Source organism: Hoplias malabaricus, chromosome 12 (assembly GCF_029633855.1).
Source record: "Hoplias malabaricus isolate fHopMal1 chromosome 12, fHopMal1.hap1, whole genome shotgun sequence".
Taxonomy (NCBI): domain Eukaryota; kingdom Metazoa; phylum Chordata; class Actinopteri; order Characiformes; family Erythrinidae; genus Hoplias; species Hoplias malabaricus.
Genome location: NC_089811.1, coordinates 24,130,693 through 24,156,954, shown reverse-complemented (window position 1 = coordinate 24,156,954; position 26,262 = coordinate 24,130,693). Strand labels below are relative to the sequence as shown.

The window sequence follows — 26,262 nt, the reverse complement described above, 5'->3', positions numbered from 1 at the left end:
ATCACTGCATTTAGATAAATCATCTGTGTGTGTGTGTGTGTGTGTTTGTGTGTTTGTGTATGTTATACTACAGGGTAGACACTGTTGCCAGCATTTTGGCACAATAATCCTGTGCTGTTCCAAATAACCAAAACTGAACCCTGTTTCTTGCCGTGTTCCCACAGAAACTGATGCGTTCATCTCTTTTCCACATGTTCATTCTGAGTATGGTGGCTGTGGATGTGATTGTGGCTTCCAGCAATTACTACAAAGGCAAGAACCACAAAAAGGACTATGATGAATTCTATCTAGCGGAGGTGAGCTTTTTATGGCAGCAATGTTTATGGCCATGTTAAATGTTGATGTATTAAAATATTTTAATATACACTGCTATTTTTGTTCCTGCACACAGTCAGTTAACTTTCAGATGCACTCCAGTCAGAAATAATATTTTACATTTTATCAGGTCTACTGACTATATAGGTGCACTTTGTAGTTCTACAGTTACAGGGTGTGGTCCATCTGTTGCTCTGCAAACTTTGCTAGCCCTTTTCATTTTGCTGCATTCAATTTGAACTCGGATGTCAGAATTTCAAAGTTCCAAGTTGAACATTTCAACTGGAACGCCTCCACATGTTGGATTTTCTACTTAGAAAGTCGGGAAAGCCTCGCCAACTCCAAGTTCAGAATCCAAGATGGCTGCCTGCACATACACACTTGTAAAAGGAGCTGTATCATATGTTTTATTAGTGATTCTATCTGTTTGTGTCTTATTACATCAGTCATACACATAGTACCTTCCAAATATACATGGATGTGTTGTCATGGCATTTGGATGCATAACAGTGCTAACCAGGAACAAGAAAACGTATAGGATATTCTGAATATTTAATTGGAACACTGTCAGCTCTGATGTGGCGTTATTCCCAGTGTGGTGGCCTGTTAGGGTGAATCCCATTTTACACCTTAACCCTACCACTATTTTACCCAGGGGGAATGAGGCATAGGGCCAAGGGTTATTATATACCGCTTGAAACAGAGATTTGTCAGGGGCACACTTCAAACAAATGGTTGTTAATGATTTTGAATCACCAGCAAGATGGTGAGGAAAGTGACCAAATACACCCACAAACGCCAGTCTTTACTAATTTGAAAATTGACAATGATTGTATTTTATTAGTTTAATATGGTTTAGATGTATTTTGTCCTTTTACTTCATAACAAGTATAAAACATTTATAGTACTTTGCCAATTTGCAGTTCCACCTCAAATGGTGAAGTAATTGCATTCTAGTGCTTATGGCTGCTGTATTATTTATGGTGGAACTGAAAGTTTTCAGCAAAAAACACTTAAATGGTGGCTGAATTCAGCATCATATCACAGCAAGTTAGAAGTGGGTGAAAATATATATTTGTAGAACCCCTTTGAAGGCATATGATGCTCTAAAATTTTTGTCAAGCAGCATTTCCTTTTTAGTGTTCTGACATATGTTCTGTTGACACCTGTTCTTAAAGGGTTGTCCAATTTCATAGAAGAATTTAACCACTACACCTTGTAACTCTGTTCCAAGGTGCAGTGTGAGGGAAAAAAAAGGACTTCGGAAAAATTAAGAAATAGGAATCTCTTTTAGTGCGTGTTGCACTGGTACTGTACCCACTCATTGTCCACTCTGTTAGACACACGTACCATGTTTGTCCACCTTGTAAATGTAAAACAGAGACCAAATCTCATCTGTTGCTGCACAGTTTGAGTTGGATATTCTCAGCTCCATCAGTGGTCACAGGACACTGTTGACTGGATAGTTTGGTTGGTGGTCTTTTCACAATCCATCAGTGACACTTTAAAAATCTTTTTAAAAAAAAAAAAAAACTCAGCAGCCCTGCTATATCTGATCCAGTCATACCAGCACAATGGACACACTAATACAGCACTGCAGGGTTGAACATGGTTAACCATGGTGGGACTGTAGCAGTCCCGAGCATGGACAGGTTGAAAGAGGGTAAACTAATTATGAAGAGCAACAGATGGACTACAGCCTGTAACTGTAGAATTACAAAGTGCTAATCTATGGTAAATAAAGCTGATAAAATGGAAAAAGAGTAAAGAAACAATGAGGTTGTTTTAATGATATTGCTAATTGTTGTATATTGGTGTTTGTGTATATGTTCACCTACATCTGTGAAATTGTGACAAAAGAAACTAGATCCTTGTTTTGGGGAGCTGCTGATCATATCAGAATGGATGAGCAGATTCGATTTTACTGCAACCAATCCTCATCACGTCCTGCAATCTTAAACTCGGAGATTAAGTCAGGAATGACAGCGTGTGCAAACAGCCTGCAGACACACTCCAGTTTTGTGAGCTTCAGGCGTGTGTGTTTGTGTGTGTGTGTGCACGCAAATGTTTACCGGCACGTGTGCTTTCTGCCACGCTCTGTCTGTGCAATCAGTATGCAGGTGGCGCGGCAGGAACAAAGACAGATAGAAGAGTGTGGCCACCCGCCCACTCCCAGCTGAAAGGCAGAGATAAGGCGAGGAATGCACGCTGCAAATTCACAGCCCAGTTTCAAAATCCATATCAACATTAATCCAGTTCACGTTTCCATTTGGATCCTGTGAATACAGAGGCACTAGCTACTTCTGTCCTCTGTCGGTTCTTTTAGCCTGTGCACCTATCCTCTAATGTGTTCTGGAGCCACAGGCATCTTCCGGTTGTGTTTCTGCTTTCCCCGATAAACTTATTTTTGTTAGACTGCATTAACAATCTGAAGTAGTCTGTAAGGACGCACTGTGATATGACACATCTTGATGCAGAAATGTGACCATGGCATAATGGCATACTAAACAGAATGTGGAATATCATTGACAAAAATCATGATTATACCAATGAATTGTTAGAACATCAGAGGTAGCAATTGTTTTAACTCCCGCTAACACTTCCCACCACACACTCCTGCCCTTGATAGCACTTCAGATGCTTGCATTCTGCAGTGGAAACTGGTGAAGGAGAGACTGATGATTCCTCATTGTGTTTTAAATCCGAAGTGTGGCAACATTTTATTTTCCCCATTTTCTGAAAAGCTGACTGAAACATGCCTTGTTACTTAGGTTTCTCTGACAATGATGTAAACATATATTTTGTTTCAGCATGTGTTTGGAAAGTAGATTGGTCAAGTTTTCTGGGGATGATATGTTATGTTTCTAGGACAAAAACTCAGTGAGTTTTTAAGTGGGTTTACTTCTGCTTATCCCACCTGTGCGAGTGCCAACATTTCAGGGGGTTACGTTTTAAACACTCGAATCACCTTATTTTGAATCTTAGTACATCCAGAGCCGCTTGAGCTCTGTGACTAAACTAAGCACCATGTTCACTTCCCATACCAAACCCAACACGGTGCTAGGAATAGGGATTTACAGCAATCAAATGAATAGTTCTCAATGCTTCTTGGTTTTAAAGGCTCAGCTAAGCTCATTGAGCTTTGAGTGTAATTTGACTGAGAAAATCAAATCATGAATTCAGAATTTTGAATGTTGAAAGAGTGGCTGGTTGTGGCTACTGCCCCATCAACTTATAGAAGATATAATCACACCACAATAGACTTAACAACTCTTTCCAGTGACTGAGAATTTAAAAAAGAATAGACCTGGTCTGGTGCCAGATAACACGCCCATCTTGTTTTGGTCCCCAGAGCTTTTTCTTGCATCTCATATTGGACCAGCTGCCACCCATGAACCAATATGGATAATCCCCATATCAGTGCTAATTTCTGCATCTGTCTGAGTCATAATCCTTTTCTAACCTCCTGTCTAGCCCCTTGTGCATTCTCCTTCCTAGCCCTTATGCAGTCTCTGGTCCAGACTCCTGTGTAGCCTCTTTTCCAGGTTCCTTTCTAGACTCCTGTCCAGTCTCCTGTCTAGCTGCTTGTCCAATCTCCTGTCTAGCCCATATTCTATATCCTGTCTAGCATGTTGCCAAGCCTCCTTTCTTGCCCCCTGAACATATTCCTGTTTAGCCCCCTACTGGTGTCCTATCAAGCACCCTGCCCAGCCTCCTCTTAAGCTTCATGTCTTGTATCCTGCTGTCAACACTCTTTCCTAGCCCCCTGTTCACTATCATGTCACCATTGCGTGTCCTGTCAAGCACCCTGCCTAGTCTCTTTCCTAGCTTCCAGTTCAGTTTCTTGTCCAATAACATGTCTAGCCTTCTGTCCAGTCTCGTGCCTAGTCCCTTGTTTTGACTCTTGTCAGGCACCCTGCCCATCTCCCGCCTAGGCCCCTGTCCAGTATCTTGTCAAGTCTAGTCTCATGTCTAGACCCTTGTTTGTTTTCCTGAAAAGCACGCTGACCATTCATATCTCATGCTCCCCTCTAGTTATTTCTAAGGCAATCTTTTTCTCTTAATATCAATCTTTCTTTTCTTTCTTTTTTTGTTTCCACACATCTTTAGTCAATGCTTTGTTTGAATTTTGATAAACTAACCTCACACATCTCAAGATATTTTTGCCCTGTCTGCGTTATAGTGTCGCAGCTCTGTTAAATTCAGTTTGGGTCCCAGCTTAGCATTCATTGTTCTAAGAACAATTTGTTTTAACCCATCCCTATAGGACCTGTACAGAATAAAATGTCTGCTTTTAGAACCAAGTCTTCAGCCTGTACTATAAATGTAATTTTCTCACATTCTCCCTCTCTGTTCTGGATGTCCAGGTTGCCTTCACTGTGCTGTTCGATCTAGAGGCTCTTCTGAAGATCTGGTGCTTGGGCTTTACTGGATACATCAGCTCCTCTTTACACAAGTTTGAGTCTCTTCTAGTGGTGGGCACCACCCTGCACATCTACCCTGACTTGTACCACTCACAGTTAACCTACTTTCAGGTGAGCACACTGAACTGTACATATGAGTTCTCCATGCTGTTCATGTTGTAAGCCAAACAGAGTGGACCAGACACAGTAAGTGCTGCTGGAGTTCTCAACTTGAAGAATTGGGAAAATCGTGTGACTTGATATCACATTTCTATTTGAAAGTTAGTTCATTCAGGCACTGCAGTGTGATTGGCTGAGAGATTCAGGAGTTCCTATATTGCACTGGTCTTACAAAATGCATGTAACCTACAAATGACGCCAGCTCTTAAAAGACAGCAGTGCGTTGACTAGACATTTTCAACCAATGGGGAACTGGTTCAGTTTCTGTCCCTGCACCTAATTTTGGACAGAGTAAAGAATTATGGTGCAGTGTAATTTCTGATTTGTAAATAAAAGACAATTGCAGGGAAATAAAAAACAGGGAAATGTAGCATGACTCGTTAGAACACCGGGACTGACCGTGAACGGGAGAGACAGCTCTCTCCACAGCTTCTCTGCTCCGGGAGACACAGCTCCCTTGAAGCAGCTCATCTGCTCCAGAGACAGAGCAGTGCAGTCGGTCCACACGGCAGCTCACACAGATCAGAATGAGCTGCGAATGTGTAAAAAGTGCTGACAAAGACATTACTTCATCTGATTCCAGGTAGGCTCTGGACCCACCACAACCCTGAACTGGATAAGCGGTTACAGATAATTAATAAATAGATGAATAAGTCCTGACTTCCATATTTTCTGTACAACACAATCACATAATAAAAACCACACGTTAACAAAGACATTGATATGAAGCACCAAAGCTTCTCCAGACCTTCCAATGACAAGGGTATTTTGGGCTTTCCTATTTTTGAAATGCCAGAAACACCTTTGTGACAATGGCTATATTGCTAATGGGGGTCCGGCAAAACTAGGCTTGCATAGTTTCTCTTTGCTCTTGTTTTCATAATAGCTTTTACGGCCTGGTGTATTAATAAGATGAATATACAACAGGCCATTCTACGTGTATGTGTGTGTGTTTTCTTTTTTTTTTCTTCCTCTATGGTAATTTCAGGCAGATCTCAGTGTGGAGGCAGCACCTGCTAGGTGGTCCAATGCTAATCAGGCACTAATGGGGGAGTAATAATGCATACTGCAGGTTGCTGTGGTGGAGCTGGCCGAGGATGGCTCCAGGCAGCTGGAGAGAGATTGGCGAGGGGATTAAGACTGTATTTTGTTGACAGGCCTCATTAAGGACACAACCTGCACTCCTCTCAGTCCTCTCTGCTCTCTGTGGGAGGGAGGGGCTCTAGCCGCACACCACCACGCTTTATGAGCAAAATATTCTTAGCTTCTCTGTGTGTGCAGGTCTGTTACACAAACTATCACCAGAACAGCTTGTTCGATGATTCAGGCTCCAATTACAAATAGGAAATGAGTCACCTGAATTATTAAACTTACTTCTGTTTATGCTAAAAAGGTTATGTGATTGCAATCAATGGAATTATGCAATTTATTTATTATATTATTGTGTGTTTTATGTTCTTCAGTCAGTTTCCTCAATGTCCTTCTCATGCTGTTCAGCCAGAATTAAAAGCAAATATTTTGTTAAATATTCAGTGGAGGAAAATGATTGTTTTATATTAAAGAACTATTTGAGTCATTATTTCAAATGTTAAACCTGACTACAAAAAACTTATTATGCTGGTGTTGTAAGGCCTTATTAAGAACAATGTTTCTAATACAGTTGAAGATTTCCTCTCTCTCCTCAGAGGAATGCTCCTTAATTCATTCTCTGTTCCACTGCAAAAGGTCAAACTAAGCCTTTGTCATCTAATTTGTTAAAAAGGACACAGGGAAGAGCACTCCACTCTTGCGAATAATCTTTAATCATGAATTTTCCTCCTCTTCACATTAATATGTTTTCCGAGTGCTTATAATCAGTAGGGAACCGTGACTAGGCTTTCATTTCAGGACATAAATGTCAGAACATAGTCAATAAATGGAAAAACAGCCATCTTTGTTAATTTCTTTACTCCTGTGAGGCGTCATGTAATTTGTCAGAGCAAAACTAACTCTGGTGCACATGGATATTTTTTGGCTAATTAAACACTGAAATGTGAAGTCTGTAAATAACATTCTAAGTTTACACTGAACATTCAGTGGATTAGGAACATGTACCTTGCATCTACACTCATTGTTCATTTTACGAGCCCCTCTGACCATACAGGAGTTCTTTGTAGTTCTACAATTACTGATTGTGGTCCACCTATTTCTCTGCATGCTTGTGCAATGTAAATGTGTCTTCCGCATTTAACCCATCTGCAGCAGTGAACACACACACACTAGTGCTCTAGGAACTGTGAACACACCAACCCAGAGCAGTGGGCCGCCATCTCTGGCGCACAGGGAGCACTGACACTGATGAGGTGGTGTTTTGCATTAGTGTGTGTTGTGCTTGTACAAGTGGATCAGACACAGCAGTGCTACTCAAGTTTTAAACACTGTGTCTACTCACTGTTTACTCTGTTAGACATTCCTCCCTCGTCTGTCCACCTTGTAGATGTAAAATCAGATACAGTAGCTCAACTGTTGCTGCTTCTTTTGGCTGGATATATTTTGTTGGTGGACAACTATCAGTCCAGCATTGACACTGAGGGCTTTAAAACCCTAATAGCACTGCTGTGTCTGGTCCATTGTACCAGCATAGCACACATTAAGGGTAGAGATATACTGATAACTAACACAAGTATCACAATGGTGGAATTTTTTGAAGAAGGCTGTAAGTTAAGGAAAGTTTTAAATTACCTGCGTCTTTCTCTGGTCTGCCCTCTAGTTGGAGCCTCAAGTTACGACAGCACATATTCTCAAGAATGTGAAAAGTTACATTCACAATGTGGTGTACGCACAGGTTGTGTACGCGAATGCATGTCCAAACAGTATTTCGCTGCCCTAACACGTCCACACCACAGCATTGTCATTGAAGCCCTGAGAATAATCCACCACCCAAATCATATCTGCTCTATGGGGGTCCTGGCTATTGAAGAACAGGGTGAAATGGGGATAAAGTATGCAGAGTATCAGGTGGACTACAGTTTGTGATTGTAGAACTACAAATGTCTCCTGCATGGTCTGTGGAGGTGATCAAAGTGAGTGCAGATACAAGGTAAGTGTTCCTAATCCAGTGATCCTTCAGTGTATCTGTTCTAACAACAGACTGGACGTCATTGGTTATGCTTCCATATAAAGCCTCTGCTTATTTGTACTTGGTAATGAGATGATCTAAAACTTGATATCTTAAGATACAAGCTATGTTAGTTTGCAGGTAAGTGTTTTAAGAAAAAAAATTAGAAACACTTTTACTGGAAATAATGTGTTTCAACCTGTCATCTGCACCTTTTTATGTTTGTGCTGTTGAGATATAGTTTAAAGTGTAGCCAGCCATAATTTGTTCTTTTCCTGAAACTTGAAGGAGGGTGCTTTTGGCACAGCAATGAAGTCGACTGGAAGATTCTTAGACAATAAGCTGCTGAATGTAGCACCTGGATCAATAGCTATTCCCTACTCCTGATCAACAATTGACCATGATACATTGCACACAGATTTGTTGTCACCTAAAGCAATATAGGAGCTGCTCAGAAGGAATGTACACTATTTTTGTGGAGGAAAATAAAATATCAGTGTAGGCTTTTTATATCAATACCTAATTAATGCATTCTGTTATCTCCCATATTTTATTATTATTATTATTTTTTTTTTGGATAGTACAGAGGATGTTGCTTTGTCTTCTGGAGTAAGATTTGTATTGATTTTAGAATAGTTCATTAAACAAAGGAAAAAGCTCCCTCCCACCACAACAGCTGACCTTTTTAATCAGTGCATTTTGGTAATTGCATGCTTAATTCAAAAAATTGCTAATAAGACGTTTCATATGACTTATAAAAAAACACACTTTCTCTTTAAACTTGGTGACCAACACCAGCTTGGGAACAACAAGGAAAACTGCTGCTTTTTTCCATTCATGAAAATGTCAGAACAAATGAACCAATAGAAGTTATTTATTTGTTTATTAATTTATTCATTCATTCTTCTTCTGTAACCCTTGTTACATTCATTTATAATGGAAGTTAAATATGTATTTTGGAGATATGTGGTTTAGTTTAGACATTGATGTGTTAAAACCTCTTGAGTATTTTAAGTTTATTTAGTAGATTTTTTTAATTTTATGCACTTTTGTACTTTAATAGCTGAAATGAATCATAAATCCTACAGTCACCTATAATCGAGCAACTAGTCTCACCATGCTCTGAATCCCTTCCTGATACAAAGGTTCACTCTGAAATGTAGTGAGATATGAAAGAAAATGTGTTATGATTTCAGATTCATGTTAACTTTAAATTTTGACAAGTTTCTGCTGGCTAACTTGTCTCAACAGGACTGCAGGATGCTTAATTTAAAGATGAAACATGTTCATGATTAAACGGGTGTTCATTCTGAAAAATCTGGGGTTATTTTGTGCTTATAATGAATTATAAAGCCGTTTGCAAAATTCAGACATTTATTTTTCTAGGCTGCATTTTAGCTTGAACCACACCAGAGAGATTAAATCTGAACATATATCTTCCTTCAGGTGCTGAGAGTGGTGCGGCTGATCAAGATCTCTCCAGCGCTGGAGGACTTTGTTTACAAGATCTTTGGTCCAGGGAAGAAACTGGGCAGTCTGGTGGTCTTCACAGCCAGTCTGCTTATTGTCATGTCGGCCATTAGTCTACAGATGTTCTGCTTTGTGGAGGAGTTGGACCGGTTCACCACCTTTCCAAGGGTAAACTCTTTTACCATGTCAAATCTTTAAAGGAGCAATAAGTTATCAGTTACCATTCTGCATGTTATATTGACCTGAATGGATCAGAGATTCTGTACTAAACTCATCTTAATCACTGCTACCAACTTTTGGGGTAATAAACCTGTTCATTGAGGGACTACACAGAAATTAGATTTTTTTATATGTTTGAGTTGTATATAGAAACAATTTTAAGTAATGAATACTCACGTTCATAAGTACTGTTTGCTACGTTGTGGTGGTAAAGATGAAAGCTTTTAAACTTAGCCAAGCAGAGGATAGTAAGTTATTGTACTTTGCAGAATAGTCACCTGTTGAGTGTATAGAGTAAGCAAATGTAAAAAGGAATCTGTTTCAAATTTTAATAGATTTTTGTCAGTTCTCAATAATGAGCACTTTACTGTCTGAATTTGTACACAGCAGTCCATGTTCTGATCCATTTTACTCGGCCCAGTATGGAAAGGCATGCAGCTCAACTCTTCATGTGACCATATGTTCAAAGGAAAAAAAATATATATATATATATATATTTATATATATATATATTTATAATCAGCATCTGTCAATTTTGTGGCAATGAAAAAAAAATCTAAATGTTTAATTTGTCAGCTATAAGAAGCAAAGCCAAGTCCTTTGATACTCAGTGCTTGTGCGATGAGCTCTCATTAGACAAATCATTTTTTTTTTTTCATTTTTATTCACTGTTTTTAGCAGGAATCTACTGATCCCTTTTTCTACTGGGACACTGCAGGACCCAAAGAAACAGATGCAGTCTATATCTAAGGCTACTCTTTCCACATGGCATGATAAACATGGAAGATAATGATGTTTACTTTGTTCCCTGGCAATAGACCTGTTGCAGTATCTTTATCTGTAGGTCCTTGTCTGCAGCTGGCATTTCCAGGCTTTGAGGGTTTCCTCAGGCCAACAAGGCATAACTCCCCAGACTGTCATTTGACTTTCATGAGGAAAAGTGGGTTTAAAGTGTGCTCTCTCTTTTTTTATTGGATAGAAAGACTGCTGAGAATACTGAGAGCAAAAATTAAATGGTTCTTCAATTAAATTTTTGATCGTGTGTATTAGACTCTACTCATTATTATTATAGACTAGTATATCAGTGTAGACTCCAATTATTATTATTATATAAGTAATTTAGTAAACGTATAATTTATTTTTTGCCCTTGTTTTATATGCAAAACAGTATAATTTACTCTCAGGGCCAGATGTACATGTATGTTATTTCCCCAGCAAACCATAGGCAGGTAGTGTTGTGCACAGTTTGCATGATCATTTACAGCTTTAGTATTGTCATTGTACACATTTTAAAGTAACAAGAGTTGTATGTAAGAGTTTGTAATTTTGATCCTGGGCTCCCCCTACTGTTGGAGTGTGTAATGTTTTTTTTTTTGTTTGTTTTTTTTTTTTTTTTTTTTTTTGTCTAGCACTGCCCTGAAATCAAGGCAGGGGGAGGGAGTTGGTTTCCTACACTCCACCAAAAGTTACATAGTGAGGATTCTGTACTGTAGAGATCAAAGTAGCAAAAGCATAGGCTTGGTTCTCTCTATTACATGTCAGTGAATCGTCACAGGGCAGCAGGGTGGCGCAGCAGGTAGTGTCACAGTCACACAGCTCCAGGGACCTGGAGGTTGTGGGTTCAAGTCCCTCTCCGGGTGTCTGTGAGGAGTTTGGTGTGTTCTCACCATGTCGGTGTGGGTTTCCTTCGGGTGCTCTGGCTTCCTCCCGTAGTCCAGAAAAAACACATTGGTAGGTGGATTGGCAACTCAAAACTGAACTGGATAAGTGGTTACAGATAATGAATGAATGAATGGATCAACACAGTGATTTTGAAGCTTTTGAAACATTAGGTAAAATACTACCTAATGTTTGTTTAATACAAAAAATATTTACTTTACTGAATTTAACATGCTGAAAATGAAGCTATGAAAAGTGATCTGTGTAAAGGTTATGGTAAATTCCAATATAATCAATTCAGTAAATAAATTGGAATTATTTTGTAGAGGAAGCCTGTAATTTAGCATATGACTGTATATTGGGGTTTAACACCATATTTGATGTCAGAACATATTGGGGTTGCATACAGGTGTAATGTCCTTTTAATATTTTGTAAAATCATTTGTACATCTGGATTTATTTGGCCCTATAAGTGCCTTAGTTCATCTGGCTGTTTCATACTGTAAGAGAGACTGGTAGAAGAACATAAAATGTGAATCATTATGCAAATGGTCATCTAATCATCACCAATTCATCAGGACAGTATCTATTTTTTACTAACTACCTTTTCACAGAGTGATCAAGTTTATTGAGTCATTTTGACAACCCTAATTTGAACATGATTTGCATTTATATTTCCCTAAAAAAAAATAGAAAAGAAAATCTCATAATGAAGCAGGCCAATTAGTGGTACCATATTTAATCCCAGCTTTGATGTGCTGCTTTATGAGGCTGCTGCTGCTGCTGCAGACCGGAGGCATTTCCTCTGTGTTTCTGAGAGAGGGATGGAGCATCACGTTTGAAGGAAGTATAATGAGGCAGGGTTGACTGATGCTCTCTGTGTTGTTTTCCCACAGGCCTTCATGTCCATGTTTCAGATCCTCACTCAGGAGGGCTGGGTGGACGTCATGGACCAAACCCTTGTCGCAGTGGGAGATATGTGGGCTCCAGTGGTGGCCATCTACTTCATCCTTTACCACCTGTTTGCCACTCTGGTAAAAACTCTCTGCTCACACTGGTTTATGAATATGACACTTCCCACTGCAATTTTACTAGAGATGGAGACTTAAATCCCACAGTTATGCCTTAAATAATGACTTGGCTCAGACTTCCAGTCTCATGCCTCACAGCTCCTCTCTGACATTAGATCATGGGGCTTGTGACTTGACTCTGATTTGAGATCCTGTGGCTTAAGACTTGACTTGCCTTCCATATCTTAGGACTTTTGACTTGGCTCTGATGTTGGATCATAAGGCTTGTGAACTTTAGTACTAACTCATGACTCAAACTTCAAATCTTACTAATCATTTGAGATCCTATGATTTGAGTCTACTCAGACTTCAGATCTTACGACTTGTGACTAGATTCAGATTTTAGATCTTATGACTCGGATCTCACTACTAATATTCTACTCATGATGCTGATTTGAAGTTTAATGACTCACAACATGGCTCAAAATTGTGGCTCATCTTGGTTTTGAGATGTAATCTCTCATGACTTGCCCTTTATTCACTGATCAGCTGTTTGTTGTTGTGTGTGCAAGTGCAGATGCTGGACAACACCAGAAAGTATTCATGAAATATTGCCTTGTATATAATTGTTTATTCTTTTATATCTCCAGCTGCTCATTTCAAACATATGGGTTGTGAAATTGGAAATAATAACTCTCTGTTACTTATTTGTTTCTATCTTTTTTCCTGTGATGTAAAGACATTTTATTGCTCATGTTAATTATTCAGGTTTGGCTGTCTGATTGATATTATTCATCAAGTTATTGTTACCATTCACATTCTGGTTATCAGTTACTTTTAATGAATGACGAATCACTGTTTATAACAACTTGAGTTTAGATCCATATTCAATAGCATAATCATTCAACTTGATCAGTCATATTGTCCTAGTCTGATTGCCTCACTGTGGCTGTAATTTGCCATCTCCCTGGCTGAAATTCTTATTCTTCTGTTTGACATTTAGAAATCTGAAATAAGTGAAGAACTGCTATTTAAATCTGACATTTGAACACAAGCTTAACACTAATGAGAGCACAGAAAATAAGAACATGAAAAACAGGGAAAAAAAGCCCTGGACATTTCATATAGATGTTCCAAATCTCCTGTATTAATGATTTTGTAAACAGTTCATTTTGTCTTAATAACACACTGGAAATGATTTTGTTTTTAATCAAAAGAAATCCTAAAAAACAAAACATTTTGTTTCAATTGTTGATATTCTGCATTTCTGTAGGCATTGGTATGTTTAATATATGAGCTTATAGTTATGAAGTAAACCTAACTTATATTATGTTTGGCTGTATTTAATTATGTTTGTTCCAAGTCTGGTTTTACATTGTCAATAGAAGGGATGTCTGGCATACTGACAAGCCATTGGGACATGAGTCATACTGCTGCCCAGATTAACTGCCCACAACCACTCCAAATGCACTGTTGCTTACATTGATAAATATGTTGCTTCTTATTATCCAAACACAATCTGGATTTCAATCAATAATGCATCAACACTTAGGTCATGAATAGCTTTTTTTTTTTTTTACAGGAAATAGAACTTAGAAAATATATATTTTAATTGTTGAAGGATAAAAGCGGTTTGTGACTAGGCTAATTGAAACAGTATGATTCCACTGTGACTGTTCTGTTGTCTAACCACTGTCTACTGTGGTCTGATGTCTTCCAGATCTTGCTGAGTCTGTTTGTGGCTGTTATTTTGGATAATCTTGAGCTTGATGAAGACCTGAAAAAGCTAAAGCAGGTAAGACTTGGAATATCTCAATAGATTCAAATCACCATCTAAAAATGAAAGCTGCCTTTTGTGTAAATGCTCAGTATGCTTTGAGTAAATAAGGGAGTGAGGGAATGAATAAGTGAGTGAAATGATGAGTTAGTGCAGTGGTTCTCAAATTGGGGGCCACAGCAAGGCAAATGAATGAGATGCATAATGTATGATGCATTGTGATAATTCCACTGTAAAGTTGATTTGTGGTTGTTGTAGTTTTATATGAATTTACATGATTAAAATAAATTTGGGGTTGGGGGTGGCAATATTCTCATTTCTCATCTATTGAGGTAGCTGGATGTTGTTTGTTTCCATGTTTTAAGCCAGGTTTAGATTGTAATTTATAATAAAAATCTATTTAAATTCAGATGTAGAAGTGTAACTGAATTATGTCAATTTGTAATTTTCTTGATTGTGATTTTGAGCTTAGTAGAGGACACTGTGCTGGATATTAAATGGTCTGCTGATAGATTCCATTCTGTATGACTAGTGTACAGGTAGTGTACAGTGTACAGGCACATGAGTTAAAAGGCCTTGTTCTTTTTTGATAATTACACTTATATAGCACTTGTTAGACACTTCCAGTGCTGTACATTCTTGGCAACATTAAGGAGTCACCTCAGCCAACACCAGTTTACAGCATGCACCTGAAATATATGATGGTAGCCAGTCTGCACTAGTCCACTCACCACACACAAGCTATTAAGTAGAGAAGAAGGTAGAGGGATGTGGTTTTGCATGTTCTTGTGTTCAGGTAGTGTTGCTGCTGGCAGTTGTTTTACCATTACCTACAGTAATGTTCCACTAGCAGTATGATCAGATTTCTAAAATATATATCAGGTTTTGTATTAGTTTTACTAAAGCAGTGAAATATTGTCGGTTTACAAAGAAAGACATGTATTTTTAGATTCCTGCATCATTTGAGGACAGCTACTGTCCTTCACATTGCATGAACCATTAATGATGAATGGACCAATAGAAATGCTCCACAAAGATATAGTATTAAATCTTTTTACATTGAATTCTACTGAAAGATAAGTAAGTTTTTTCACCCTCCTGTAAATGTACAATTTTGGAGATGAATGTTTTTCATTGTACAGCAATGATATTGCATTTTTAATGTTAGTAAGATGTATTAAATCCACTCTGTATTCTAAAAGAACAAAACCAGCTAACTGCATTGTTTGGACAGGTCCAAACTTGCTTCGTCCAGTCACAACTTGACCACTTGAATTGTCATTCAGCCTGAAAAGTGTCATAGAAAAGCCTCATGCTTGTTGTGCTGCAGGAAGAAGGATGTGTGACAATGGCTGGTCATGAATATTTACCACTGCCCATAAAGCCTTACCAAAAGTGGCTACTGGGAGGTTTTTGAGCTATTTGCAGGACAAAACTGTCAGGACAGTGGCAGGATGATAAAGCGAGAGACATATTTATCTGTCCATTCTGATAGTAGGTAACAAAGTCCCTACTATATCAACACCACTCAGCTCAGGAGAGAAGGCTGGCAAATGGGTGCAGGCTAGCAAAGAACTGACAAAGAATAAATGATCCATCTAACGGGGTCTTCAAACAATGCTTCATATTGGCCAATCAAGTGCCTTCGGTCAACAAAGAGACTTTCACAAATTTGGGTGGAAGTATTGTATTTCAGGATGAATAGTTTTATGTTAATTATATGTTTCCCAGCTGTGGACTTCCCCGAGTCTCTTTAATCACAATGCTGGATGTGTGTTTATGTGAGAGCACAAAGACAACTTTAAAAAAAAAAAAAAAAAAACTGGGCTGGACAATACTTCAATATACAAGGGTTGGAGAATGAAACTTAAACACCTGACATTTTAGTGTGAGAGGTTTCATGGCTAAATTGGACCAGCCTGGTGGTCAATTCAAAAGAGGACAAATTGATGGTGCACTTCTTGCTGGCGCATCTGTGACCAAGACAGCAAGTCTTTGTGTTGTATCAAGAGCCACGGTATGTTTTCCTCTCATCCGGGAGAGTTACGGTGTGGAGAAGCCCCAAAGAAGTGTACCACCCAGACTGTTGCATGCCCAGAGTGAAGCATGGGGGTGGATCAGTGATGGTTTGGGCTGCCATATCATGGCATTCCCTTGGCCCAATACTTGTGCTAGATGGGCGCGTCACTGCCAAGGACTACTGAACCATTCTGGAGGACCATGTGCATCCAATGTTTCAAACATTGTGTCCTGAAGGCGGTGCCATGTATCAGGACGACATTGTACCAATACACACAGCAAGACTGGTGAAAGATTGGTTTGATGAACATGAAAGTAAAGTTGAACATTTCCCATGGCCTGCACAGTCACCAGATATCAGATATTATTGGCATATTGCACTTAATGTAAGGTATTTTGTATAAATTGTGCTGTAGTTTGAATGTTAGATCCTCTTTTGTAAGTCGCTTTGGATAAAAGCGTCTGCCAAATGCATAAATGTAAATGTAATGTAAATGTAAATATTATTGAGCCACTTTAGGGTGTTTTGGGGGGAGCGAGTCAGGAAACGTTTTCCTCCATCAGTATCACATAGTGACCTGTCCACTATCCTGCAAGAAGAATGGCTTAAAATCCCTCTGACAACTGTGCAGGACTTGTATATATCATTCCCAAGACAAATTGACACTGTAATGGCCACAAAAGAAGGCCCTACACCATACTAATACATTTTTGTGGTCTAAAACCAGGTGTTTCAGTTTCATTGTCCAACCCCTGTATATTGCAATAACCACAAATTATTTCATTATTTTAATATATGTAATTTACAGCACCTGTCACTGTCTGACGCTCGTTTCAGGGCACTGCTGTCAGTTCATTGTTAAAATTAGTTTAAAAATATTATATTGACAAATTAATATTATGTTGACAAAGCCAAGAGGTTTACGTTTGTCTGTGATGTCATGTTTCTTGTTTTCCTGGCATCTTTTTTGTGTCTTTTTTATTGTTCACACCAGTATTGGAATTATATCAAATAAACAGTAACTAAGAAATATACTGTGATATAAATTTTGGCCATATCGTCCAGCCCTAACCAAAGCACACATGTGCAGAGATACATGTGCAATTCAGTGCCACCATACCTGATAACAGATGGCAACACACAATCATGCACATACAGCACCCTCCATAATTATTGGCACTCCTAGTTAAAATGTGTTAAAAGCCTTCAAATAAATATTTTTGTTTTTATTGCAGAAGCATTACCTCACTCTGAAAAAAAAAAAAAGAAAAAATCCTGGCTAAGAAATAATTATGTCCCATAAAATGTCCTGTTCCACAATTAATAATTAAATTAATAAATGTGTTTGTTATTTATGTTAATATAATTTATGTTATTTCTACTGTAGTGTACAAAGTGGATCAAAGTATCTAGGAACCTTTAATTAGTAATTCATCACTTCCTGTTTCCCTGGGTTATAAATATGGCGTTACACAGAAGCCTATTTCTCTTATGCACTCTTAAACATGGGAAAGAGAACACACTACTCAAGTAAGGCAGATGTGTATCGACCTTCATAAATCAGGAAAATAGCCACTCACCTGCAATGCCCTTATCTACAGTCAGTGCAGTCATCAAAAAGTTCAAAACATCTGGAACAGTGACAAGCCTGGAAGAGGACACAAGTGTATCTTTCACCACACACAGTGAGAAGGATGGTAAGAGAAGTAAAAAGTTCCCCAAAGCTCACTGTAAGAGAATTGAATCAAATGGTAGCATCTTGGGGTTACGAGTTCTCCCAAACAACCATCAGGCGCTATCTACATGCCAACAAGCTGTTTGGGGGCATGCATGGAGAAAGCGTTTTCTGAGTTATACTTATAAACGGGTGAAGTTTGTCAAGAGGTACTGGAGTTTTTTACTGGGACCGTGTGCTTTGGTCAGATGAGACCAAGATAGAGCTTTTTGGCAACAAACACTCTAAGTGGGTTTGGTGTAACACCAAGGATGAGTCCGCCATCTCAGTCCCCAGACCTCAGCCCAATAGAAAACCTGTGGGATGAGCTTAACAGGAGAGTGCATAGGAGAAGACCCAGGACTCTGGACGACTTAGAGAGGTTGTGCAAAGAGGAATGGTCAAAGATCACTCTTTCTGTATTCTCCCATCTTGTGAAGAGTTATAGGAGATGATTAAGTGCTGTCTTGTTGGCAAAAGGAGGTTGTACAAAGTACTAACACCAGGGGTGCCAATAATTGTGGCACACATGATTTCATTCAAAAGATTTCTTAATGTGTGATTTTTTTTTCCCCCAACAAATAAAGGCACTTGAATTAAAGCTTCGATTTTTCTCTCTTTTTGCGTTGTTGTCCTATATTATTAAATAAATAAATAAATTTGTTAGAAGCCAACACTTCTTAACCGAGGTGCCAATATTTTTGGAGGGTGCTGTGTATATATATATATATATATATATATATATATATATATATATATATATATATATATATATATATATATATATATATATATATATATATATATATTCATTACCTGTATCCCTTATCCAGTTCAGGGTTGCGGTGGGTCCAGATCCTACCTGGAATCATTGTGCGCAAGGCGGGAATACACCCTGGAGGGGGCGCCAGTCCTTCACAAGGCAACACACACACATACCAATCCACCTACCAACATGTGTTTTTTTTTTTTGACTGTGGAAACCGGAGCACCCGGAGGAAACCCACACAGAACACACCAACTCCTCACAGACAGTGACCCGGTGAAGGAATCGAACCCACAACTTCCAGGTCCCTGGAGCTGTGTAACTGCGACCTCCTGCGCCACTGTGCCGCCCTTACTATATAGAATGTGTGTATGTTGCCCTGTGAAGGACTGGCGCCCCTTCCAGGGTGTATTCTACCTTGCGCACAATGATTCCAGGCAGGCTCTGGATCCACCGCGACCCTGAACTGGATAAGCAGTTACAGATAAGGAATGAATATATACAGTACTGTTCAAAATATTTATATATATTCTTTTCCTTAAATATTAGTCCTAGGTACAGTTTTACACTTTTATAAAAAATAAATAAATAAATAAATAAATAAATAAACATTAGATTGTAGTTTTACTGAGTTTCTTGGAGAATCTGCCATAGTTCTTTTAAGAGGCTGGATTGTCACACTTTTATTTCATGTAAAAACTCAGGAGCCTTCATTGTGGGTTTTTTTTTTTTTGTATTTGTTTTTTTTTTTAATTGAATGTAACTTTTTTTATTCTATTTTTATTAATGAGTTGCTTTCTTTACAGACATATTTTTGTAACATTATTATTGGTAAAGTAAATCTAAAATGTTTTTGACCCATGCAGAATTCATAAAATACATATCCATAACAGAATTTGTAAAAAAAAAAAAAAGATAGGGTACCTAAAACTTTTTTTATACAAGATATATATATATATATATACTGTGCAAAAGTTTCAGGTACCCTATCTTTTTTATATATATATTTTATGCCTCATACTAAGAGAGAACATGAGGCTGTAAATTATTTAATTAGTATATTTTAATACATACACAAAAGCACTGGAATCAAATATGTTCTCACTTTAACATGGTCTCATACATTAATTTTCTGTATTAGCATGAAAATATACTCCTGATACTGTGCTTGCAGTTTTAATGGGAGTAACAAATATTTTTTTTAAATATATGACTCAAAGCTTATAATTGTTATCAAACAAAACAAAAAAAAACATCTATTGCAAAACAAAATGAGATCATTAAAAAAGTAATTCTGGGCTGAGTATTTCTCGTATTTCAGCACCTTGATTTAATTTCTGTTTCAGAGATATCCATGATTACTGTGTTTTATGTTGAAATGTTCTGTTCCCAGAGACTACTTGTTGGAATTGTGGAATGGCAGAATTTCTTATGAAAGTCGTATAGTAATAACACGTACAGTAGTGTGTACCCTTGCGTAACCTTCTGAGAGTGAAAACTCCATCCATCCATCCATTATCTGTAACCGCTTATCCAATTTAGGGTCGCGGGGGGTCCAGAGCCTACCTGGAATCATTGGGCGCAAGGCGGGAATACACCCTGGAGGGGACGCCAGTCCTTCACAGGGCAGAGTGAAAACTCAAATAGCTTTATTATGTAGTGTGTATCTCCCACATGTACCACTGTGTATCAGAGCCTGAGACTGTGAAGCTTGTAACTATGAGGCAAAGATGTATCTAAAAATGTATTGGCTTCAATTTCAGTACAAAATCCTCAAAGTCCAAATTCTTCCAAAATGTGGTGGGTGCTGTGTGCACTTCTTTTTTTACCTGGAATACTGCCAACATCCAGACATGCCTAGATCAGTTCTTCCTTAGCCACAGTCGACTGATCCGCTTTTCAGCCTGTAAAATTGCCCATTTTACAGGTGCTTCCAGCACAGATGGGGCAACCCAAAAATAGACTGCTAGATTATGATTGCTCTCCAAGAATACAGAGGAAAGGGAGAGTTTTTCTAAACAGCTGGTGCCAAAGCAATTCATAGACTGACCTTGACTGTAGCAAGACAAGTTCAGCCTGATGTGGAACAAATAAGGACTAGATGGGCTTTTGTCCTTTTGTATCCCACTGTTGATTTGGTGGCTTTCTGGTGGCTCTGAGGGTTTCTCCCAGCCTAGTTTTTTTTTCTTCTTTTTCTCAGAGAATAGATTGCTCTCCACTGTGATAATGTCATCAGTAACTGCCTTTAAAGGGTACTGGCCCCTTACTCTTTCAGTAGTATGGCACTTGCAGTTTGCAGTAGTGTTTTCTGAGATGTAAAGTAAAAAAATCAGTCAAAAAATTTCCTCTATTTTAATAAGCTGCTCTAATATAAATGCAACTGTAATGACAAGAACAAAAGCTGACTTCAGAAACAACACAATGAATCATCCTAATAATCTGATTTGTGTTAGATAATGGTCAGTTACAAAACCATCTATTTTAATTCAGCAATCCTCTGCTGTTGCTGTCACTGCCCAGTTGTTAGTGGACTTCCTGATCCAGATTTTAGGGCTCTCCCTTTGCTTTGTTATGACTCTGGCTTACCCAAACAGTTTTTAATAGACTTTAAATACCTGTTGGTGCTTTTAAACAAAATTTAATAGACTTTAATTATTTACATTTTTGAGTGGCATGTGATAAACTTGACCCATTTGACCCATTTGTGTTTCCAAAAACAAACTTGAATGCTCATTTTAAGAACATATGAAAATGTAATTATATATATATATATATATATATATATATATTAATTGTAATCATGGTAAAATGTACAATTAATTGTGATATTGATTTGCACTTGTATCGCCCAGCACTCGTTAATACAATTTTTTAAACAGTATAATTCACTGTTGTGTGTAATTAATTCTAAGAATAATATGAACAAAATGTTGGAAACTGTCTGTATGAGGGGAAAAACTGAAGCTTGGAAGCTGGTGTTCTGAATCCTGACAACTAATGTTTCATTGATGAATTAATTAGTTTTTGAACCAATCCTATTTCAGGGTAAATATCTGCTCTAAATAATTGTAGTAAAGTTTGACTGGTGCATTTTATAGTGTTTCACATTATAACATCATAAAACAAAACACAACATTAATACCAGCATGAATATAAGCCTAAATACATTTGGCCAACACTCTCCCAATCTGATGATGCCTGGCATATGAAAAGGGAAACACCTATAACAAAATATACTGGCAAGAACAACTGAAAAAAAATGAACTGGCATAAATACAATAAAAATTGGTCCAGAAGAATGACTGGCCATCTGTCTCCCAGTCATATTGAATTAGTACATGAATAGAAGATCTGACCTGTCCAGCCTCAGAAGGTCTAAAATTACATATATTTTTCTGCCTAAAATACACCAAAATTAATGTTGTAATGTTATTTTCACCTACAGATATAATTATATTTGAAATAAATAGATGATAAATATTGTAAAATATTCATGATTTAGCAGTGTCATGTCATAGAATGCAGAAAATATAGTAAAAAGTACTACAGGATTTATTTTAATATGTAATTGTAAATATCCAAAGTATAAACTACATCATCGTGTGTGTTGTGACTTTACTGGAATTGTTATTAGTTATTTTTATAAGATTTTGTTTTTGAGAGGATTTCTTGAATTGCAGTATATGTTTTGAGTCTAAAGACCCACTAATACTTTATATTAGCCCTCATCAGTGGCTGGTTTGTTGGCATCACAGGGCCAGTGGTGTTATGATGTATTTGTTTAATGCATGTTGATTGTGAGAGAACACTGATGAATGAAAGCACAAAGATGATATAATATTCTAAATGTTATACTAACTTTTGAGATAGTAGGGAAACAATGATGTGGTTCTTATGAATAGTGTTTTTTAACTCATGCATGAATGGGCTATGTTTGTTGTTCTATTGTGTTACCAGACTGTGGTTACAGTGATTGCACTGGCTTAAACTTTGGCCTCAGCATATGAAGCATAAGTATAATACAGATTATGAAAGCATTGTGGTGTCCTATAAGTCTGAATATCCATCCATCCATCCATTATCTGTAACCGCTTATCCAATTTAGGGTCGCGGGGGGTCCAGAGCCTACCTGGAATCATTGGGCGCAAGGCGGAATACACCCTGGAGGGGACGCCAGTCCTTCACAGGGCAACACAGACACACACACATTCACACCTACGGACACTTTCGAGTCGCCAATCCACCTGCAACGTGTGTTTTTGGACTGTGGGAGGAAACCGGAGCACCCGGAGGAAACCCACGCGGACACGGGGAGAACACACCAACTCCTCACAGACAGTCACCCCGAGCGGGAATCGAACCCACAACCTCCAGGCCCCTGGAGCTGTGTGACTGCGACACTACCTGCTGCGCCACCGTGCCGCCCAAGTCTGAATATGCTATTAATAATTTAAAAAGATTGGGTTAAATTAAATTGGGTCCACTCTATATTCTGATGTTATATTGCATTGTTTGGTCTTTCCACCTCCACCATTTTTATATGTCAGTTAGGATAGGTACTGCTATCTTACCTTTTGTAAACAGGACTTGAAAGTGTCTGTTTTTTTTTATTTATTTTCATTTGAGTGACCCAGACTTTGTGAAGTCACAAAGCTCACAGTGAAACATTGATCCAAACAGAACAGAGCAGCTGAACTGTGGTTATGTCCTGTCCTCTATATCTCTATATGACTGAAGAAGAGAGCGAGTGGATGTTAGGCATGTGTTATTGCCCAGCGCTCTGTTTTCTGCTCTTGTTTCATGAATGTTACAAGCAAAAAAAAAAAAAAAAAAAAAAAATCAACCTGTCAAATATGACAGAACTCTGGGGAGACAATTGTATTTCAATGTGATTGATGGCTGTGGCTTGCGAGGGCTGTGAAAATTGATCACTCCATTTGTTTTAGGGTTGTTTCACACAAACGCTTGATATAGACTCCACAAATAGAATTGACATTTCCATTTCAGTGGAATGGCTCATTGCAGAACAGGGTAAGCGGTATATAGGAGTGCATAACCTCCTTTTCTATGATATCACTTATGTTCTGAGTGTGAAAAGAAACAGCTTGGAAAGCCAAACGCTTTTACAATATTTGCCAAGAGTTTTCACATACGGTCCTGTGCAAAGTCTTTTCTTTTTAAATTTGACTTTTAGTCAAAGCAGCCATTTGTATTGAGTATGAGTAATACATTTTTCATGAGATATATAGAAGATAACTCTCTTGCATAAGGTAGATGAAAGACAAAGAAAAATTAAGTTAAAGGACTTTCCAAATTGGAAACTTGTTCAAAAACTAGACACCTAATGGCAATGTTATTCAAAGATGCAAGAATGGAGAGCAGTAAAAACCACAATATATCAGTAGTTTTGGTTAAAAAAGAAGTAGGATCGTGGAGTCAGGAGGACATGAAATATACTGTGGCTGTTGTGAGTTGCAGTGTAATGTCTGAAAGAGTTAAAAAAGGTTGCGTCATATTTGTGAGTTTTTCAGACCACCTCTTAACACATTGATACTCCGGCCTGATTTGCTTGTTGTGTGAGGATTTAAGGGTCTCCAGTGCAAAATCAATTTTATGCTGATATTATGATCTTGGCAAAAATTCATTTTTATCTTTGGAAGACAAGATATCTATCAAGTTTTGAGGTTTTTCTTCTTTTTCAGAATACTCCTACTTACTCATTTGTCAGCAACACCCTTAGCCAGTCAGCTCACTGGAATGCTTTCAACCCCTAAATAAAAGTGTTTTTAATCCTGTTATGTTGTGTCATTAAACATATGTGAATGGCAGATTCTGTATGTTAATGATGGGTAATAGAAAAAAAAAATCAGTGTTGTTATATGCTCAAAGACCACCCTTTATTTTGCTGCTGGTTCTGTCAGAACAGTAGACTAACACCAGCCCATCCTCAGCACCATTGAATGTGTTTGAAACTAAATGGATCCTTAAGACACTGGCTCAACCACCTCACATATGGCTGTAATCTAGAAAAATGCCAAAAATTATTATTTTATTTTAAGAAATGATAATGTATATTGCATTTTATAAAATTTACACTTTGTGTAAATCTTGCAGTTTGCAAACCTTCATGTTAGGTACATGATTTTATTTATTTGTATTTAGTAATTTTTATATACAAACATTATAGGCCTAATTGTCCACTTATTTTTTATTTACTTTTTATTTCATTCATTCATTCATTCATTCATTCATTGTCTGTAACCGATTATCCATTTCTGAGTCGTGGTGGGTCCGGAGCCTACCTACGAATCACTAGGTGCAAGGCGGGATCACACCCTGGAGGGGGCGCCAGCCCTTTTTTAAATTGATTTATTTATTTATTTTTTAATTTTTTTTTAACCAAACAAAACACTTGATTTCCTATGAATTTTGGAGAAAAACGAGCTCAGTCATGCCCATCAGAGCTGACCTCCCGCTGCTGCTAAATTTTGGTATAACAATTTTGAGGCCACCGCGACCCTGAACTGGATAAGCGGTATCAGACAATGAATGAATTAATTTTGAGGCTAACAGGCGTTTGGGCACGCTTGCACCAGCTGGCATCAGAATTGTAATCTGTACCCTGTGAGGACCTGTGAGTCCTGTGGTACACTGCCCCAGTTTGCCAAATGGTGGGCAGAAGAAAGTGTCACCTTCAGCTGAAGGAAACATGTCAGCAGCAAAAGAGTTTGCATGCTGTTTATATAGGAAAATAGGCCTGTGGTGATAAGGGCAGGTGTTTTTGTGGGTGGGGTAGAGGGTGTAGTAATAATTTAATGCAGTCTGGGTGCATGTGTTTCATCACTGTAGAGTTTTATATAATGTTTAGTTATAATTATGCCCCCTGATAAAGGTTTTCTCTTGAAAAAAATGGAAACTAATTAAAGCTATAGAATGGGCTGATTCTAATAATTAACTGATATTGAAAATTGCAGTTTTTGACTGGAATAACACTATTATATGGTTTTATATAACAGCTGTGGTGTGTTCACTGGAATGCTTTCAATTTGCTTTTGCATTTTCCGAAATTTTGAGACTCTCCCCTTCCCCAAACACCCCCCCCCCCTTCCCACCTCACTCTCTCTCTCACTCACTCTGTAACAGTGTTCTCAAATCCCCTCACAGAATGGGGTTGCTTTCAAACATCAAGCATGTCTCAGTGGAGAGAGAGAAACAAAGAGCTCCCAGCTAGTACTCTCAGGCCAGACATGTTTGTGTTGAGTGTGAATGGCCAAGTCCGTCTCTCTGGGTTTATTTTGCTCCATGGTGCTCTGAGGGAGTCTAATAGCTGTTCCAGACGCTTACTGCCTTGCTTGCTCGCTAGCTGCTTTCATAATGTGGCTTTTTTTTTCCTTTTTTTTTTGTGCTTTATTTGTTTGGAAGATTTGCATGACCCACATAGCTCTGTGGTCTGTGCTTTTATGTTCTCATTGATACTGACTGACTTAGCCCATCTCTCTGGGATACTTGGCCATGGAACATGATAAAGCATTAAGTTTGATGCTTCTATTTTAGCCATATATTATTAAAAGCTGCCTGTCTAGCGACGAGATTACATTCCACAGAGACAAAGAGAGGCCCATGACTCAGAAA

The 26,262-nt window shown here is 38.1% G+C and overlaps 1 protein-coding gene across 1 annotated transcript in view; it reads left to right on the top strand.

Moving 5' to 3' along the window:
• Positions 1 to 26,262, top strand: part of nalcn (sodium leak channel, non-selective) — a 144,115-nt gene that overhangs the window by 59,597 nt on the left and 58,256 nt on the right. Inside the window, exons 13-17 of the mRNA XM_066686611.1 lie at positions 165 to 296; positions 4,683 to 4,850; positions 9,442 to 9,633; positions 12,240 to 12,377; positions 14,074 to 14,148. Of these exons, the coding sequence (XP_066542708.1) occupies positions 165 to 296; positions 4,683 to 4,850; positions 9,442 to 9,633; positions 12,240 to 12,377; positions 14,074 to 14,148 (705 nt within the window). The remainder of the gene's footprint in view (positions 1 to 164; positions 297 to 4,682; positions 4,851 to 9,441; positions 9,634 to 12,239; positions 12,378 to 14,073; positions 14,149 to 26,262) is intronic.